The sequence below is a fragment of the Ovis canadensis genome, chromosome 17, assembly GCF_042477335.2.
Source record: "Ovis canadensis isolate MfBH-ARS-UI-01 breed Bighorn chromosome 17, ARS-UI_OviCan_v2, whole genome shotgun sequence".
NCBI classification, from domain to species: domain Eukaryota; kingdom Metazoa; phylum Chordata; class Mammalia; order Artiodactyla; family Bovidae; genus Ovis; species Ovis canadensis.
This window is the reverse complement of record NC_091261.1, coordinates 74,117,997-74,135,720: the sequence shown is the minus strand read 5'-3', so window position 1 is coordinate 74,135,720 and position 17,724 is coordinate 74,117,997. Positions and strand designations below refer to the sequence as shown.

Here is a 17,724-nt window from a genome sequence, read left to right as displayed (position 1 = left end):
GCAGGTGCCGAGTGAGCGAGCTGTTGGTGGTGTGATGCGTGTTCCAGAGCCTCAGCCCTCGGCTCAGGCCTCGCCCCGCCACGCTTAGCGCAGCCCCTGCCTCCTCCCTCTCTCTCCCTTTCTGGTGCTGTCCTTTGGTCCCTCCCCCAAGGACGGCATCTCCAATTCTGACACCTGGCCTTGCCTTGTGTTGCAGTTTGTGACGAGCTGTTCCCGGCCCCCGCTCCTGGGATTCGCCTACCTCAAGCCTCCTTTCTCCATCCGCTGTGTCGAAGTGTCGGATGATCAGGTATACCACTGCTGGGGTAGGGCCAGCCCCTCCCGGGGGTCGTCTGCTGGGGCCCACCAACCAGGCAGGGCGCTCACGGGGTCGTGTCTACTGGGCTGGCCGCTCGGCGCCTTGGTGCCCCAGGCGGTCCCTTTTTCATGACTCCCTCGGGAAAGAATACCTGTGGAGTATTTCTCATAGCTGCTCATGCCGCCCTGGTTCCAGGTCTGAACTGCAGCGTGGGAGAGGGCTTGGGATATGGGCTCAGAAATGGGACAAGCTCAGGCCTCAAGTCCAGCTTCACCACCTGCCAGCTCTGCTTACCTGGGCCAGCGGCCACCTTCCTCCTAGGGGTGACCGCGTTCCATGTCCCGCTGCCTGACCCACAGTGGGTGCTCAGGTGGTGGCCGTTGTTAGACGTTTATCACCCCCGTGAAAACCCAGGGGTCTCTGAGCGGTCGCTGTTCTCCAAGGCGCCCTGTCTGCATGCTGCACCCTCCCCTTAGGTGACACCAGATGACTCTACCCCTTGCTGAAGCAAGGCCTCTCCGAGTTACAGTCCATGCTGCCAAGATCAGGGAGGAAATGCTAGGCTGTTTCAGAAATGCTTTGTTACCAAAACATGTGGACAGTGAGTGCTCCGGCTCTTTGAGAATTGGCTGACTGATAGTTAGTGGTTGACCAGAAGGCCCTGTTTCCCAGAGCTGCTTCATACAGGCCCCTCTGTAGGAGACCTGAGGAGTCAGGCTCGCTTCCCAGGCACCCATCTCTCCAGTTGTCCTCCTCGGGGGGACCAGCCCAACCCTCTCCCAGGGCACCCCCCCCAACCCAAGGCTGTGGGCTGTGCTTGCAGGACACGGGGGACACCCTGGGCAGCGTCCTCCGGGGCTTCTTCACCATCCGCAAGCGGGAGCCAGGCGGCCGCCTGCCCACCTCCTCCACCTGCTTCAACCTTCTCAAGCTGCCCAACTATAGTAAGAAGAGCGTCCTGCGGGAGAAGCTACGCTACGCCATCAGCATGAACACAGGCTTCGAGCTCTCCTAGCCCCCGTCCTGCCGACTCGAGGCTCCCAGGCAGCCTCGGCTCTTCTCTATAGCCATGAGACGCCCCCGTGGCCTCAAGAACCTGGATGCACGTGAGGACGCGACCCAGCGCTCTCCAGGTGACACTCACGGGAAGCTGGTGTTGGAAATAAACCTCCAGATTCGGCCATCATCGGTCCCTCTTTCCTGCTTTCCAGGGGCCTCATGCCCAGGCCTGTGATGGCAGCCGGGCTTCTCTTTTTGATAGTCTGGTCTTTTTGTGAGTCTTTCTGGTCCTTAACTTCCTGAGCGAGCCATGCATGAACAAGTCCCAGGAACCCCCAGGCTCCAGAGTGGTTTTCAGGGCGTGGGCCTGAACCCACCAAGCCGACCAGGCGGGAGATGCTTCCCTTCCGTTTCTTAAAACTCTCAGGTAAGGCCTCGCCACGCCTCTATGCACCCGGCAGTCTCGACCTCCGGCCCTTCCGCAGCGGCCTCTCTGCAGCCAGCCAGGCCCGCCGGCTCCCAGGGCAGCAGAGGCACCTGCTGGGGAGACCGTGGGGCACCGGGGGCTAGGGGTGCTGTTCCCACCTGGGAGCCCCGTGTTCCCATGGCGGCGGTCCCCTGCCCACTCTCCCCTCAGGGGCTCCCGAGTCCTCAGCGGCCCGCTCCCATCTTGGGAACTCACGTCGGCATCCTGAGCTTGGGAGAGAAAACCCATCGGTCCTTAAGAGCAGCTGCTTCCAGTGGGCGCTGGCTGCTTGTTGGCCACCCTTACAGTCCAGTGGGGGACAAACACCAGCTGAAGGTCCCTGTCCCGTCTGGCAGTGGCTTCACTCCGTAGATGGTAGAAGTCCTCAGAACCGTGGGTCTTGTTCCCCGTCCTTCCTCGGCACCGGGAGCCCTTGACGCTGACGGGGGCTCACGAGGCCGAGGAAACATGAGGGCACTCTGGGGTGGTGGTTGGTGTTTTGCCTCGTTTTCTCCTCCAACCCATTGCTCTCATCTGCTGTCAGCTTCACCTTTGTCACAAGAACTGTGCTCCAGATCCAGGGAAAAGAGGCAGAATCCTTGTTAGTGTCTGTGTAGACAGCCATGCGGAGTAGGCACTGGCGACCCACTCCAGTGCTCTTGCCTGGAAACTCCCATGGACCGAGAAGCCTGGTGGGCTGCAGTCCATGGGGTTGCGAAGAGTCGGATGTGACTGAGCGACTTCACTTTCACTTTTCCCTTTTATGCATTGGAAAATGAAATGGCAACCCACTCGAGTGCTCTTGCCTGGAGAATCCCAGGAACTGGGGAGCCTGGTGGGCTGCCATCTATGGGGTCGCACAGAGTTGGACACGACTGATGTGACTGACTTAGCAGCAGCAGCGGACAGCCATGCATCCTCGCCCGCCTCACCACACTCCCTGTGTGTCCCTGCCACCCAGACTGAAGTCAGACGAGAGGTCAGGAGCGCCCAGTCCCTCAGCCCTGCGGAGCCAGTGGAGGGCGTGCCACATAACTCCTCCAAGCAGAGAAAAAAAAAAAAAAAAAACCCTTCCAGAAAGAACCTTCATGTTGGCGGCAAAGCAGGCAGGACCTATCTCCGTGGCCTCTGGCAGGGGGTCTCAGCTGGGTAGCGGCGTCCTCCCCAGGCCTAGGCTGGCCCTGTTAGAGCCCCTGGCTTCTAAAAGACAGAGCGCATGTTTTCCCTGATGGGAAGACGGCAAGGAATCTAAGGATAGACAGGAATTTATTATTATTTAAGATATGTTAGTAACCTCAGATTCTGTGGACTTGCCAGTATCTAAACACTCAGTTCCTTTGAAACTCTTCTACACGTGTGTGTCGTGCTCTGGGCAGGTGGGTACATTTGTGCCGGTGCCTGAAGGACTGTGAGCCTCCATGAAGAGGTTTGATGTGTGTTCCCTAGGAGTCTGCCGGGCGGGATCGCAGACGGTGGTTTTTGTGCACCAGCGTCAGCTTCGCTCTTTTGATGAAGAGGGGTAGTTTGTAATTCATTTAGCTTCTGGCTGGCAGTACTGCACTAATGAAGACCCGTATCTGTACTTTTCTAGCTGGTGTTCACAGACACCATAATGGCTCTTGATGGCTCTAAAAAGTTGCGGGGGGTGGGGTTGTTTTCATAGATAACTTATGGATTAAAACATGATCAAAGACAATTAAATTTGTATTTCAGCACACAGTGGCAGCTTTTTCTCTCTTTCTTGGTCCTTGCCTGGTGGCATGTGGGATCTTAGTTCCCCAGCCAGGGACTGAACCTGCACCCCCTGCAGTGGAAGCTCAAGGGTCTGAAACCACCGGACCACCAGGTTTCTCATGTCAGGAAGAGCTCTTTCGACTGAGCTCCCGGAGAACTGACGATGGGGCATCTGGGGCTTAAAGAGCTCCGAGGCTCCCGTGGTGGGGAGAGGACTCAGGACGAGACGGCAGACAGCCAAGGCCACTGCCTCCCCAGGGTCAGCGCCAGTGGAAGGTTTGTCCTGCAAAGCGAGTCACCTTTCAGATAAAGTTCAAGTCCCTTAGGCGCACTCCATGTCCCGCACCCCGACCCCATCCTTCTCACACACTCTCCAGAGGCAGCCCCTCCCTGGATCACACGTCTTACCCGGTAACATAATACGGTGACAGGTGTCTGTTGAATCCAGATAATTCGAAAATGCTCAAACTGAGATTTTCCAGCTCCTCTGGGTGTGTTCAGCTTTCCTCCCTTACCGAAGATTGCAGTTGCAGGCCATGCCAGCCCAATCTCATCCTGTCACACAAGCCCAGGTTTATACTCAGCGGAAAACCCATCTAACCCTGCCCGTCTTTCCAGCTCCTCCCGGGAATTCTCGCTGATTCCTCTGGCCTGGGAGCATCTGAGCATCAGGAGAGGTCTTAAAAGCCTGACAGCTGGGGCACCGCCTCCCGAGAGGAATCCGAGAGTAACTCTGAGAAGGGGCTGCTCTCAGGCCCAGACGGGAACCGTGGTTCTCTCCAGCCTTCGGAGCGTGGAGTCAGAATGAAGCAGCCTCCTCATTATAACCCTCATGATGGTTGACGTTTGTTGCAAGCACGCTCTTAAACAGGTCACAGCTGACTCCCCGAGTCTGGCTGAGTGCAGCTTTAACTGAGGGCACTGGAGAGACCTGGGGCTTGAGAGCGTCTGTGGACCTGGATTCGTGTCCAGCTTTCCCTCCCACTAGGTGGGAGGCCAGGGGGCAAGGCCCCTTGCTTCTCTGGGCTTCCATCGAATAAGGAGCAAGGCGCCCTCCACTGAGAAGGGGAATGAGAAGTGCTTCCTCTCCAGAGCAGTTTTCTGCTGACTAACGTCAGCAGGACCCCCGAGGATCTCCTGCTGGGCTCCGGGCCCCAGGGGCATGGCTCCTTTTCTGCCCAAGCCCCGACCGAGCTTCGAGTTTCCATGTGCACTCAGGCCAGGGAGCTCCCCAACCCAGGACTCACAGCCACATTCCCTTTGCACTTATCTCAGCCCTTGGGAATTTGGGGGTACTGGGGTGAGTGTGGGATTACAGACCTTCCACCAAGAAGCCAAATGGCTGGTATCCACTCAGTGACAGCAGCAGCAGTCCTGCTGAAGACGGGCCCAGAGGAGCCGAATCAGAGTGTCCTGGACACTCACCTGCACGTTGAGTCCCTGGGGAGGTCCTACTTCCACGTGTCTGGCTGGGCACCACACCACAGACCACACTGAGAAGCAAGGGTCAGGATGCCATCTTCCACGGCCCAGCCATCAGGCGAAGACCCTGACCTTGGCATCAAAAACGAGCACAGATCAGCTGAGTGACCCCGGGTAAGTTTCTAACTCCCTGAACCTTCTTGCCTCATCAGTAAAATTGCCCCAGTGATAGTTATCTCTGTCCCAAGAGCCTCACAAACTCAGGAAACGGGCTGTGGGCTCCCAGGACAGGCGCTGGGCCCAGCCCGGCCGCCCACTGGCTGTGACCGATTTGACCACCTCTACGAACCTCTGGTTCCTTCTCTAAGAACTGGGTGGAGTGAGGCACGTCTTAAAGAGCACCTTCCTGGTAGCAAGTAGTGCCTGGGTCAAAAAGAGGGGTTTAAGCAGGAAAGGGCCAATAAAGGAGGCACTTTTTCATTTTCACTTGGAAAGAGGGTTTCCCCTTTTTTTTTGGAGATGGGAAGGGAAGCATCTGGGGCAGAGAAAGCAGCCAGACCAGAGGGGTGGAGGTTGGGGGGTGGTGGTTAGAACACATCTGTCAGCAAGGACAGGAGTGGGGGCATCGTGCCATGAATGGTGATGATGGTAGCTGCCTTCCCCCGGCCTTCGCCCAAGCCCTCTGCACAAGCAGTCACATCGCATCCACCCAAGGACCCTGGGCCCCGGGAGGGTCCCTGCTCGGTTCTGCAGATGAGGAGGACACAGCTTCAGAGAGGTGGATTCACTTGCCTGAGGCCACGCAGCTCAAAAGCACGGGAAGTGGGATTCAGCCCTGCGTCTGTGTGGCCAGGGAGGTCACCCTTCCACCTCCACGGGCCCTGTGGCCACAGGGAAGTATCCACGATGGACACCCCGTGCGGTGGGGGCTGCCGGGGGTGGGAAAGCCAAGGGGGCTAGAAATCGTGGGGTGCAAGCAGAGCCGGGGGGCTTCGGCGGCCAGCGGCAGGCAGGGGAGCCTGAAGGAGGCAGAAAGAGACAAGTCGGGGGCACAGGGACTCTGTCCCCCATGGTCCTTTCCCCCTCGCCCGGCCCTGGCCCCACTGACAGCCTGCCCTGCCCATGGCCCACCCAGAGTTCAGTGAAAGGGGGCGCCACCCACGTGAAGTTGGCCCTGCAGCCTGGGTGGTGTGGTCCCCATTACAGAGGGTGCCAGATGGGCCTGGCAAGCTGGCAGGTGTCCCAGCCCCAGAGCTGGCCCGGAAAACCAGACTGCCAGGGAGTTCAGGCCAAGTCCATTCATCCAGCAAATATTAATAGATACCCAGGACCTACTAGTCTCCAGGCTGGGCTAGGCGCTGGCGGTTCAGGTAGAAGAACATGGATACTACCCTGCCCTGCAGCGCTCGCGGTGGAGTCATGGAAGAGGTGTGACTATCCGAGACCTCACACAGGTTGGGGGCTGTGCCTGCCTGACCCTCCTGCCTCTCTGTTACAGCTTTAGCCTCATTGCTCCTCCCTCCTGATAGGTTTAATAAGACATCCAATCCTACCTTTGCTTCCTTGAACCCTCCCCAAAGCACCCAACAGGAGCCCAAGTCCTCTAAGTCCTTTCTGACACCCGCTTCCTGCATCATGTGCTAACTCGCGGCAACAAGACAATTTGCCCAACTGTGGGTGCAATCTTAGCGGTCTTTGGTTGGAGGGCACTGTAAATCAAAAACCCAAAAGTGTCCTCCTGAACAAAGCTTTTGTCTCAACTAAATGCAGCCCGGCAGGGAGGGGAGCAGGACCTGCTCCTAAAACAGCAGGAAACAGCCCTCAAGGGAACTGAGACAAACAGCAGCCCAAGGAAGTGGCTTCTAGAACCACGGCTTCTGGAACCACAGCCTCTGCCCTCTGGAGGCCTGCCTGCTGGGTGATGGAGGCAGGAGGTTGGAGGTGGGCTGGGGCGGGAGGCGTCAAGCCATTTCTCACCAGCTTTAATCTTAACTTTGCATGTTTTAATGTGAAATGTAATTACAGATTCTAAATTACAGTGGCACACTCGTCAGGGCTGACTAATCAATTAGTCAAATTTATAAGGATTTCGTTCTCGGAGATTCTGTGACCCTTGATGTGTTGTCTCAAAGCCCTGAGAAGTCCCTTTCCGGCCCGTTTGCTCTTGGGGGCCGGGGGCGGGGGGGGCAAGGGTTGCGAGAACCCTAAAGGCAGCCTGAAGATCCATACCCACCTCTGAAGTTCCCACCATTTGGAAATCTGTGAGGGTTTTGGCCCAAGATTCAGAAATGTCAAACACACGCAATTTATTCCATTACCTCCATAGCAAGTCATGGCAGACATTACTAATGGATTACCAAACTCGTTCCTGCGGAATCTGGATCCAGCTTCCAGTTCCTTCTTCCCGCACCCCTCAGGCAGCCACTGCCGATCAGTTGGACTTGGCGTTGTTTCTTGCCATCTCTGAGATAAGCCCTGTCTCAGCAGAACAGAGCTGAAAAAAGGAAGCTGGATTCTGCCCTGGAAGGCCCGAGGTCAAGTGCTGGTTTTTCCACTTGCTGACTGCGGCACCTAGGAGTCATTCGTCTACGGGTCAGGGCGCCAGCTTGTCCAGGTGAACGCAGGGTGATAACGCAGGATGAAAACCCACACGAGATGATTAAATGTGGAAGTCTGCTGTCTCCTCTCAAATTCTGTACAAGTCAAAGATGCAGCAAGCAACAGAGGAGAAAGAAGGATGCCAGCGTCCTGTGAGAAGCTGGCGTGATGCCCCGCCGGGGGCCCTTTAGCGGGCCTGTGATCATTTCTCTTCCCTCTGCTGTCGTCCTAGAATGGAAGCCAAGCGTCCACACTCAGGCTGCATGGGGGGGCTGCTCTCTGGAGAGATGGCTGTCTCTAACAGAACAAACTCAGGGCACGGTCTCTGGGCTTCTAGTCTTTGGAGAGGCCCTGTGGCTTTGGCTACTGGTGGCCACCCTCTCCTGGGGCTGTGCTCTTGTAGGGAAAGCAGTTGTCAGTTTCCTTACACTTTTAAAATTATGTTTATCACATAAGCAAGCCTCTGTCAAATCTAACCCAAATTCATCATAAAAAAAATTAGAAAATTAAAACAAAAATGAAAGTTTAAACCACCCAGTAATCCTGTGATTTAGAGGTAAGTATTGTTAGCATAGGGCTTCCCTGGTGGCTCAGACCGTAAAGAATCTGCCTGCAATGCAGGAGACCTGGGTTGCATTCCTGGTCAGGAAGATCCCTGGAGAAGGGAATGGCAACCCACTCTAGTATTCTTGCCTGAAGAATTTCAAGGACAGAGGAGCCTGATGAGCTACAGTCCATGGGGTCACAAAGAGTCAGACACAACTGAGCGACTCACACACAGATACACACACACATATGGAACAGATCCTTGCATTTTTTTTACACTCTGGTATATTTACACTTGTTTATCTCTCTAACAGGATTTCTATCATTCTATACCTCTCATTTTATAACGTGGTTTTTTTTTTCACTTAATAAATTATGAACATTTTTCCATAGGAATAAAAGTATAGATACCATTCTTTTCAGTAGCTTTATTTCTTACAGTCCTTTATTGTTAAATATCCATTCTTGAATAATGAGCTCCCTATTGTTGGACATTTGTTTCCAATTTTTCTCTTTAATGAGCAGCAAGCACTGAAAACCAACAACAACCCTATGATTTCACTGATGAATCTCTTTCCTTCGGTGAAATTCTCAGACTTGGAGTTGTGGAGCCAGAAGGATGCACATTTCCACGACTCGGATAGGCGTTGCCAGAGCGCCCTTCTGAGAGGTCGAACCTGACGCCACCCACCAACAGTGCAGAGTCAGCGTTTCTCTCTCCCCGCTGATATCTGCAGGTGGAGATCCACAGGCTCAGAACTCTCTCCAGCTGCTGGTCCTGCAACCAGATCCCTGAAGGCCCCAGGACTCCAGTTCCTCTTCTCCCAATCCCCACCCGAAATTACCCGAGAGAACCAGTCACCAGGCAGGGCCAGGGTCCCGATGCCCCCTGGCGTGGCCACCAGCAGACCCCAACCCTGCTCCCCTTCCAAGTGGGCGCCTGAATGCCTCTTCTCGAGGCCCACAGCCCCCACCTCTTGACGGGACAGTGAGCTTCTGAGTTATCGGCAGCCTCGTTTCCCTCTACAGCTCCTACAGAGTTAACAGATGTACGCACGTCTGAGGCAGTCATGCGGTAAGAGACTTTGGGGCCAATCCTTCCCGTTTTGACAGTGTGTAATCGAGGTAAAGCCATAAATTTTATAAACAAGAATAAACGACCCTCAGCAACATATGTCTGCTCGACCCTTCCAAGGTGATCGTAAATAAAGGCACCTGCTCGCCAGGGAGGGGCGTGGGCGCCGCAGATGGCCAGAGTCAAAGGCCAGAGGGGTCCCTGCCTTGGGAGCATCTGGTGGGGGGAGGACCCCCCACACCCTGGTCCTGGGTGGACTGGGCACCTTTCTGCCATTTATTCAATCTCTTCCCCAGGCTGCCTTTGCCCCGGTGTACCCTGAGCTGGCCTGCCTTTCACCCTTCCTCAGAGAGGTCGCTTGAAGCTGGGTCCTCCTGGGTTTATGGTCCCCTCTTCTTCTCCTCAGGGCTTCCCTGGTGGCTCAGTGGTAAAGAAGCTGCCTGTCAAGGCAGGAGACACAGGTTCGATCCCTGGATCGGGAAGATCCCCTGGAGGAGGAAATGGCAACCCACTCCAGCATTCTCACCTGGGAAATCCCTTGGACAGAAGAGCCTGGCAGGCTACAGTCCATGGGGTCCTAAGAGTCAGACATGACTTAGCGGCTCAACAACTTCTCCTCCTCTGCCCAAGTTGTCACACTCTCTGTCCCAAGAGGAAACGCTCACAGGAATCTGAAGACCAGTCTTCTTGTCTAGCTCTGCTACTGCCCACAGGGAGTCCATGGCCGGCGACCCCTTAAAGCTCTCGCTAGCCTGTCACCAGGTCACTTCTCTTTCATTTGGCCCTGGTGCTCCTGGAGCCACGTCCCCCTGGCTCACCTGGCCCCACCAGAGGGGGGAGGGTCCCTGTCTCCCGCAGGCTCAGGACATCTCAGCAAACCAGAGATGCTGCTCAGTGGTCCTCTGTGCATCACCTGGGCCTGAGCTATTGAAAGTGCTTTGAAAAAGGATAAACACTTGATTCGACAATAGCTACATTTTTTTTTTTTGAGCTGCAGCCATGTGCCACACCCATGCAGGCCCATGGGCATATTTCCTGAACCCTTGGAAGCTGGTATCATTATTCCCAAAGATTAAAGTAGACAATAGAGGCTCAGAGTGGTTGCAGGATTTTCTCAAAGTGCCTCAGCTAGGAAGTGGCAGAGCTGGAACTTGAATTCAAATAGTAACAATCAACTATAATTATAGCAGCTAATATGTGACAGGGGCACCAAGCCTTTTAAACATTGCCTCATTAATCTCTCCCAGCAGCCCTGTGGGGTAGATATGCTTCACGTTCCCATTTTACAGACAAAGAAGCAAGTCTCAGGAAGATGGAACGATTGGCCTGAAGTCGTGACACTAGAAAGTGACAGAGCTGGTCTTAAACCCAAGTCTGCCTGAAGCCAATGCCTGCGCTGAGCGTTTGACTGTTGCTCACACCCCCATGCTCCTTGTCACACCTCTGGGGCTCCACAAGGCTGGCAGCGAGGCCAATGAAGCAGGCAGCCCCATGCATGGATTTGCTCCTGCAGTGGGTGCTATACTGGAGAGCTAAGAGCAAGGGTTCTTCCCTGGGGCTTCCACAGACCTCTTCATGTTGTACACAGACTGTGAACACCTGTGTGTCTGTGTCTATCCAGAGAGAAGGTGCACAGAGCCTTCATCCCAAGTCTCTGAATCTGGGGACTTCCTAGGTGGTCCAGTGGTTAAGACTCATCGCTCCCCAATGCAGGGGACTCCGGTTCAATCCCTGCTCAGGGAGCTAGATCTCGCATGCCACAGTGAAGATCAAAGATCCTGTATGCTGCCACTGAGACCCAGTGCAGCCAAATAAATAAATGTTTAAAAGAAAAACGCATGTACACCCGTGGTAGATTCATGTCAATGTATGGCAAAACGAATACAGTATTGTAAAGTAAAATAAAGTTTTAAAAATTTAAAAAAAAAAAAAGAAACTTCCGAATCTGTGGATGGGTGAACGCCAGGACATCCCCCAAAGTTCCTGGGTACCCCCTAACCTCCCAAATGCTATGTCCCCAGCCAGCACATCTGCTTCAGCTCACATCCAAGCACTGTCTCCCACGATGGACTCCCAGAGAAGAAAAGCCACAGGTCGAGGCAAATGAACCCTGCACCCCAGCTGGGCTGCAAAGGAGGCCTCGGTCCCCTCTGTAAGCAAGATCAGACTGGCCTGAAGGGAGGGATGAGGCACAAAGCCTCCCAGGCACTGATTTATGTAGCGTTCGTGTGGAATTTATTACACAAAGGATTTTATTCAATTAAACTTGAAATGCGTCTGGGTTCTTAAAGGTTCAGTAGTGATAACTGGGACAGAGGGATCATAAAACTGGATGGGTTGTCGGAGAAAGGTGTCAGGGCGGGGTAGGGAGGAAATGAGGGTGACATTGCAGCTGAGGGGGGGGATTCAGTACTGGGGACGTTTGTCATTGGGATGTGTTACAAGTTCGGGCTGTGAAAATTACTCGGTGAAAAAAATGCACATTAACAATAGCCATGAAATATCAGTTAAGGGAAACTAGGTTGAGAAATGAGACAGCAGAATCTATTAGCGCCTGACATTGTTCTCGGAGGCCCAGGTCGTGATTAAAACGACTGTCAAGTGGCGGCAGGGGGAGGGGCACCTGGCCAGGAGTCACAGGGCCATGTCCTGGGCCCAGGTCCTGGCGTTGACTCCCTGACACGAGTCGGTTCTCAAGCCTGTTCCCTCCACTGCTGGGAGGACACAGACGGTGCCTCCCTCGGGGCTGCTGGGTGATTTCAACAAGATAATGTCGGTGGAGCCCCCGGCCCAGGGCCTGGCACATCAAGCCCTTCAGTGATGTCACCCGGCGGGCTTCTCGCTGCTGGAATATCCAACCACCTCCGGCCATGGCACTAAATACATTCCTGAGAGTCAGACCAGGACTAGCAAGAGGCAGGTAGAGCACTTTTTTGGGTGCAAAATTTATGGAAATGCCTCCAGATCCAGGAAGCAAGAGAAATAATGCTTTCATGCCATAATTTTTTAAAAATCAAAATTATACAAAAAAAAATCTGATCAACAAGGTATCACAATTATAAATAAAAACTGCCTGCCCTTTCTCCCCTGACCCTTGTTACTGTGATGGAAACAATCATTTACGAGGGTTGACAGTGGCTGTAAACGGGCTCTGTTTACAATTGTGTTTGGATTGTGGAGTTTAACTTTTCCCACTAGGTGCCAGACCCAGGAGGATCTTTTGAGGAGTGTCTGGGGGATGAACACATTTTTCCTTTTGCTTCTGGCTCCCACATGGCTGTGTCAGGCACAGGACATGCCTGTATCTGAACGTTTCTCGGAGATGTTTGTCTCTTCGAGTGTTTGTTTCTTGGAGATGTTTTCACAATGGAAGGGATGGTGTGGAGCGGTCGGGACTTGGGAACCTGGGGCTACCATCTGGCCTGTGACAGCCCTTCCCAGCAAGGGCTGGTGGGGCGTGGATTTGGCTACAGGCAAGATCAGCCCTTGAGAATGCTGTCTACTCAAACCACTTCTCTTGTCCTTTGTAGGATGGTCTACCATGGTAGGGAGTGCAGGACTATTTATTATGTACAACCTGCTCCCTCTAGGATGATGCTGAGGTGCAGGAAGGATCCAGTGACTTGATGGATTCTGGGAGCTCCTGGAACATACCCCTCCCCAGCCCAGCCTGAGTGCCCACCCACTCAGCCACAAACTGCCTTTAGCCTATTCTGTGCCATTCTCAGCTCCATTCACACCAGCCAAGCCGCCTGCTGTGCACCAGACCTGGTGCCAACCGCTGGTCGGGGCCACTTCCTGGAGGGTTTTCGCTGTTACTCACGGTCACCTGCACCTTACCACTTTGCCCAAGTCCAGGAACAACAGGACCCAGAGGGGAGGAAATACGGTGTTCCCTCCAGCAAAATGAGCAGGCAAGTTGGTTAAGAATGAAAGCAGAGGCAAGCACAAAACTCATCATTTTACTGTTTGCTGACTTGCTGGCAAGGATGGCCGGAGGGACCTGCCTTCTCGCGCTTCATGCTAATGACCGATGGCCGGATGGAGTTCACTGGATCTTTCCGCCATGACTGTGCGAGCCTGCCCCTCCCAACTCGTTTCCTGCAATTAGCAGCGTGGAACCTTCAGGATCTCAGGGCTGCTGCCTCGCCCTTCATAAATATCTCCCTTCCCAAGGACACAGCTGGCGCGGGCAGTGTCGCTTCATAGCGGGAGGGAGCCGCAGTGACAACTGAAATAAAATACAGCCGTGGTCTGGATCTCAGAGGGATAAACCAGCCAAGTGCAACGTCAGAGAAGTCGGTCTGGTCTGTGTCAGCCTCGCTGGAACCGTGAGCTTATTCTCTGAAGCTGAAGGCACTCCACCTCTGGCCCTGGATGCTGCCACCCTGGGCAGGACATGGCCCCCTCAAAGTGGCAGTCTCCCTCTCTTGCGGGGGTCTCTGGCCCCTGATGGAGGGAGACTCCCCTTGAGAGAAGATTCCCCAGGTCACACCCCCGCAATGCACACACTTCAAGTCCAAGTGCTTCCGAGGCCTCGCCTGCCAGTCTGCAGCCGTCCTCCGCCTGTGATGAGTGGCTCAGAGGTGACTAAACTCCAAATCCTGTCTGCCTTCCCCTTTATAAATGTGACATTTAAAGCCCCTTTGGCACAGGTAAATCACAATTACATTTCCAAGGGCCTCTGGTACCATTCCAAATCCTCGGACAGCCAGAGTTGCCAGTGGAAGGCCTTGCGCTCTGACACACACACACTCACACAGACACACACACACACGGTGCAAGCCTTTCCCACTTTTATTCTTTTTTTCTGCTTGGTTCCTCAATGAAGCAATCACTTTATCTTTCTTTCCTGCAACACCGACTTCATTCCCACTTCCTGGAAGACCGAGGAGAGCCCAGGGGAGGAGGGGAGGATTCTCCACCAGCCACAGCTCCCAAAGGAAGTGGCAGGGCTGTGAAAGGAAGCCAGGTCTAGACAGACCAGCTTCTGGCCCCTGTGGGTGAGATCTTCAGGGGTCAGGATGCGAGGGCGAAGTCTTCCCTTCACCGTCGTCACTTCCATTCTTTCCCAGAGCCTCAGGTGCGGTCCGACAGGTCATTTTTCTTGTATATCTTTTCTGGATTCCCTTCCTTCATGGCTGTGTATCTGGCTAATGTGAAGAGATAGTCGCTGAGTCTGGAGGGGCAGAAGCAGGCAAACAGAATGGACTGAAATGAGAGATCAATGCTAACTGGGTCCTCCCTAACTGAGCCTTCAAGGAGGAAATATCAATCACACGCCCCCAGGAGCATTGGCAGGACAGCGGGTGCTCAGCCAACCCGGGCTTGATGGATGGCATGTGAGGCCAGCTTCCGTGCGAGCCCGGCACCCGGCTCTGGCGCCAGGGCTGGGGCGGTTTCCCCAGGAAGAGGCCGCTGCCCTGCCCGGCCTCAAGGGGCTGGCGACTTTGGGCCCCGTCCCTGCTTTCTGCACCTTCCGACAACCAGGCCTGGTGCCTCCCAATCTGGGGCATGCAAACAAATCCCTCGGGGATCCTGGTGACATGCAGATCAGATTCTGATTGGAGAGGACCAGCTGGGCAAGTGTAAGCGACGCCCAGGCGATGCTGGCACTGCTGGTCTGAGGAACTCGCTGTGAGCAGAGGGGGCCTAGGCCCGGCTTCTCAACCTTGGCACAACTGAAGTGAATGAATGAGGGAGGCTCGTTCTGTGGTCGTCACTCCCCACAATGTGCCTACGTTTTCTGGCAGGCTCTTCAGATCCCATCTGAGTACCTGTTTAAGAACTTGACCACGTTTGCATCGGTCTCACCCGTCTGGACAAGAGGCACCACGCTAGAAGAGGAGGAAACACAGCGTCACACTGTTGTTAGGGGCTCAGCACGCTCGGGGCCCGGGGCTGCGTCCTGAGCCGATACCTCCCTCCCGCTGCAGCCTGACCGGGCGTCCTCGCCAGTCTGTGCGCAGACGTTCTAGAGGGTGCTCACTGGAGATGAGGGCCCATGACGTGGTAGCCCCTCCGGGGCCCATCACCTCTGCTGCATAACCCCTGCTGGGAGGCGCTCACCCCAGACCAAGGTCCCAGGTTTCTGTCCCCTCTCCCAGGGGCTTTGTCACCTGTACACAGGTCTGGCGTCCTGAGGACCCTCCTCTGCTTGGCCAGTTCCCGTTGTTGGACCTTTCTTTGGACCATCTCCACGTTTTTGCTACTATGAGCACTGCTGACGTGGATGGCTCTGGGCAAATGACTCTTTTCTCCTGAAGCTGAAGCTCTTCTGTGACCCAGCATCCCTTTACGAACCACTTGGGCCCAAGAGCCTTTCATGAAAAGTGAAACTTTCATGACATGGGGCCGTGGACAGAGCTCAGGTTTGGAGCAGACACACCTGGGCTCCAGTCTGGACTCTGCCATGGACCACCCAGGGGACCCTGGCCACGGTGTCACCTCTGAGCCCCAATTTCCTGACCCTGGCAGAGTGGGGACTGCCACCACCTCTCTTCCAAGCTTACCACAAGGAATCAATGAAATAATGAATACAAAGCGCCCAGCACAGCCTCGTCTGTTGTATACAGACGTTTTATTATCTTTATTGTCATTTTTGTGTAAAGCTGGGTGGCAGCCTGGCCTATGAATCGTGTTAAATGGAGATTTTGCACATCACTCTTTTGTTTATTTCAATATTTATTTGACTGTGCTGGGTTTTATTTTTTATTTTTTTAATTAATTTATTTTTTTGTGCTGGGTTTTAGATGGGATCTTTGATCTTTGTTGTGGCATGCAGTATCTTTTTTTTTTTAATATTTATTTATTTTGCTTCCCAGGGTTTTAACTTGTGGCAGGTGGAATCTTTTCAGTGGTGGCATGTGAACTCTTAGTTGTGGCATGTGGGATCTAGTTCCCTGACCCGGAATCAAACCCGGGCCCCCTGGGTTGGGAATGTGAGTCTTAGCCACTGGACCCTCAGGGAAGTCCCTGCAATTGCTCTTTTAATGTTTCCTTGATAAGGCTGTCAGCAGCTTCTGGGAGGTTCCCTCCTGTCTGATTCTGAATTTAGGGATGGGGTCAGCAGGTGGTTGGCTGGTCTGGGCCCTTCTCCACCCAGCACCCAGTAGTCACCCCACGGCCTAAAGCCGGTCATCAGCTTTCAGGATAAGGGCAGAGCCCTTGGGTGCAGAAGGCCCTGCCCGGCCTGGCCTCGGCTCAGCCTCGGGCCTCACTGTGCCCCACGCCTCTCACTGGGGACCAGATCTTCAGCCTCCTTTCTGTGCGTTCAGTGCAGGCTGCTGCCTCTGCCCTTGCTGTCCCCTCGCCCTGGACACTCTGTCCACCATTCTCCCCCACTAACTATTGGCCCCCCCCCAAGCCCAATCCCAGGCTGGGTCCCCCTGGGGCCAAGCACCCTCCATCACAGCTTTCATCATGCTGTGGAGCTTTTTGATCTTTCTGCTCAGCAGAGGGCCCCTCCTGTTTAAATTAACCTGAAGAACGGGAAACCTTCACTGAAGGCTGAATTTCACACCACCTGAGTGGTACTATCATTATGATTAATCAACTAGACCCGCTGGGCCTCCCCCACCCCCCTGTTGCTGGAGCTGTCCGCTTCAGCACCAGCTCTGATCTCACCAGGGACCCGTGTCCCCCCGCCGCCCCACCTCCCCACTGCGGCCGCGCTCCCGGAGGCCCTGTACCGTCTCTCAGCTCGGCGACAAACGGCCCGACAGAAGTGCAGTGCAGAGCTGCTCTTGCCTCCTGACTGAAAGAAGAAAGCGGGTGTTGGCTGGAGTGGGGATGGGGTGGAGGGGGCTGGGGGGTGCCCACTGCAGACATGGAGCTCAGACGGACTGACGGACATGCAGGCTCACCCTGCCCACAACCCAGGGCAGTGTTCTGCCTCCAAGGGCCCTACCGGGGCGTAGTCTCTGGGTGTTGTCACTCAGCCGTGTCTGACTCTTTGTGACCCCATGGACTGCAGCCCGCCAGGCTCCCCTGTCCATGGGATTCTCTAGGCAAGAATACTTAAGTGGGTTGCCATGCCCTTCTCCAGGTGATCTTCCTGACCCAGGGATTGAACCTGGGTCTCCTGAACTGCAGGCAGATTCTTACTGTCTGAACCTCAAAGGAAGCCTCTGGGTACCCCTCTCTAAGGCGGGCAGGGGTGGGAATGGGACCAGTGAAGGTCTGGAGGGGACTCGGGGGCTGGGGGACAGCTTCTGTCACCGTTACACATAAACGAGGGGGACTTCGTCACTGCTGGTATGTTGGGGTCAACACACGCGCCCAAAGCCACCCTGCAGGCTGAGGCGGCCGGGTACCTACAGGCAGGATGAAAGCGGTGAGCGGGGGCAGCTGGCGAGAGTATCTGTCGATCCACCTCTCCAGCTCCAGGATGGGCCCCACCTCAAATGTGGCATGCTCTGCGGAGCCAAGGAGACCAGCACTGCGTGAGGCCACGGCCCCAGGATCACAGGAACCCGCCCGTTCCTTTCCATCCAGGTGCCCCGCAAACCACTCCACTGGCTCAGAGGCACCTTCCCTCTCAGGCTGCAAGGCCAGGCTGACAGGGGTCCCAGGTGCCCCCCAGGA

At 54.9% G+C, this 17,724-nt stretch overlaps 2 protein-coding genes across 3 annotated transcripts in view; one reads left to right on the top strand and one right to left on the bottom strand.

Moving 5' to 3' along the window:
- Positions 1–3,480, top strand: part of UBE3B (ubiquitin protein ligase E3B) — a 47,757-nt gene extending 44,277 nt beyond the window's left edge. For both annotated transcript variants that reach the window (XM_069557977.1, XM_069557976.1), the window contains exons 27-28: positions 197–289; positions 1,122–3,480. In XM_069557977.1, the coding sequence (XP_069414078.1) occupies positions 197–289; positions 1,122–1,313 (285 nt within the window). In that variant the 3' untranslated portion in view covers positions 1,314–3,480. The remainder of the gene's footprint in view (positions 1–196; positions 290–1,121) is intronic.
- A 10,437-nt stretch (positions 3,481–13,917) lies between these two features.
- Positions 13,918–17,724, bottom strand: part of MMAB (metabolism of cobalamin associated B) — an 11,297-nt gene continuing 7,490 nt past the window's right edge. Inside the window, exons 6-9 of the mRNA XM_069557570.1 lie at positions 17,458–17,555; positions 16,830–16,894; positions 14,916–14,975; positions 13,918–14,317 (exon numbers count right to left, since the gene is read on the bottom strand). Coding sequence (XP_069413671.1) covers positions 14,218–14,317; positions 14,916–14,975; positions 16,830–16,894; positions 17,458–17,555 — 323 coding nt within the window. The 3' untranslated portion in view covers positions 13,918–14,217. The remainder of the gene's footprint in view (positions 14,318–14,915; positions 14,976–16,829; positions 16,895–17,457; positions 17,556–17,724) is intronic.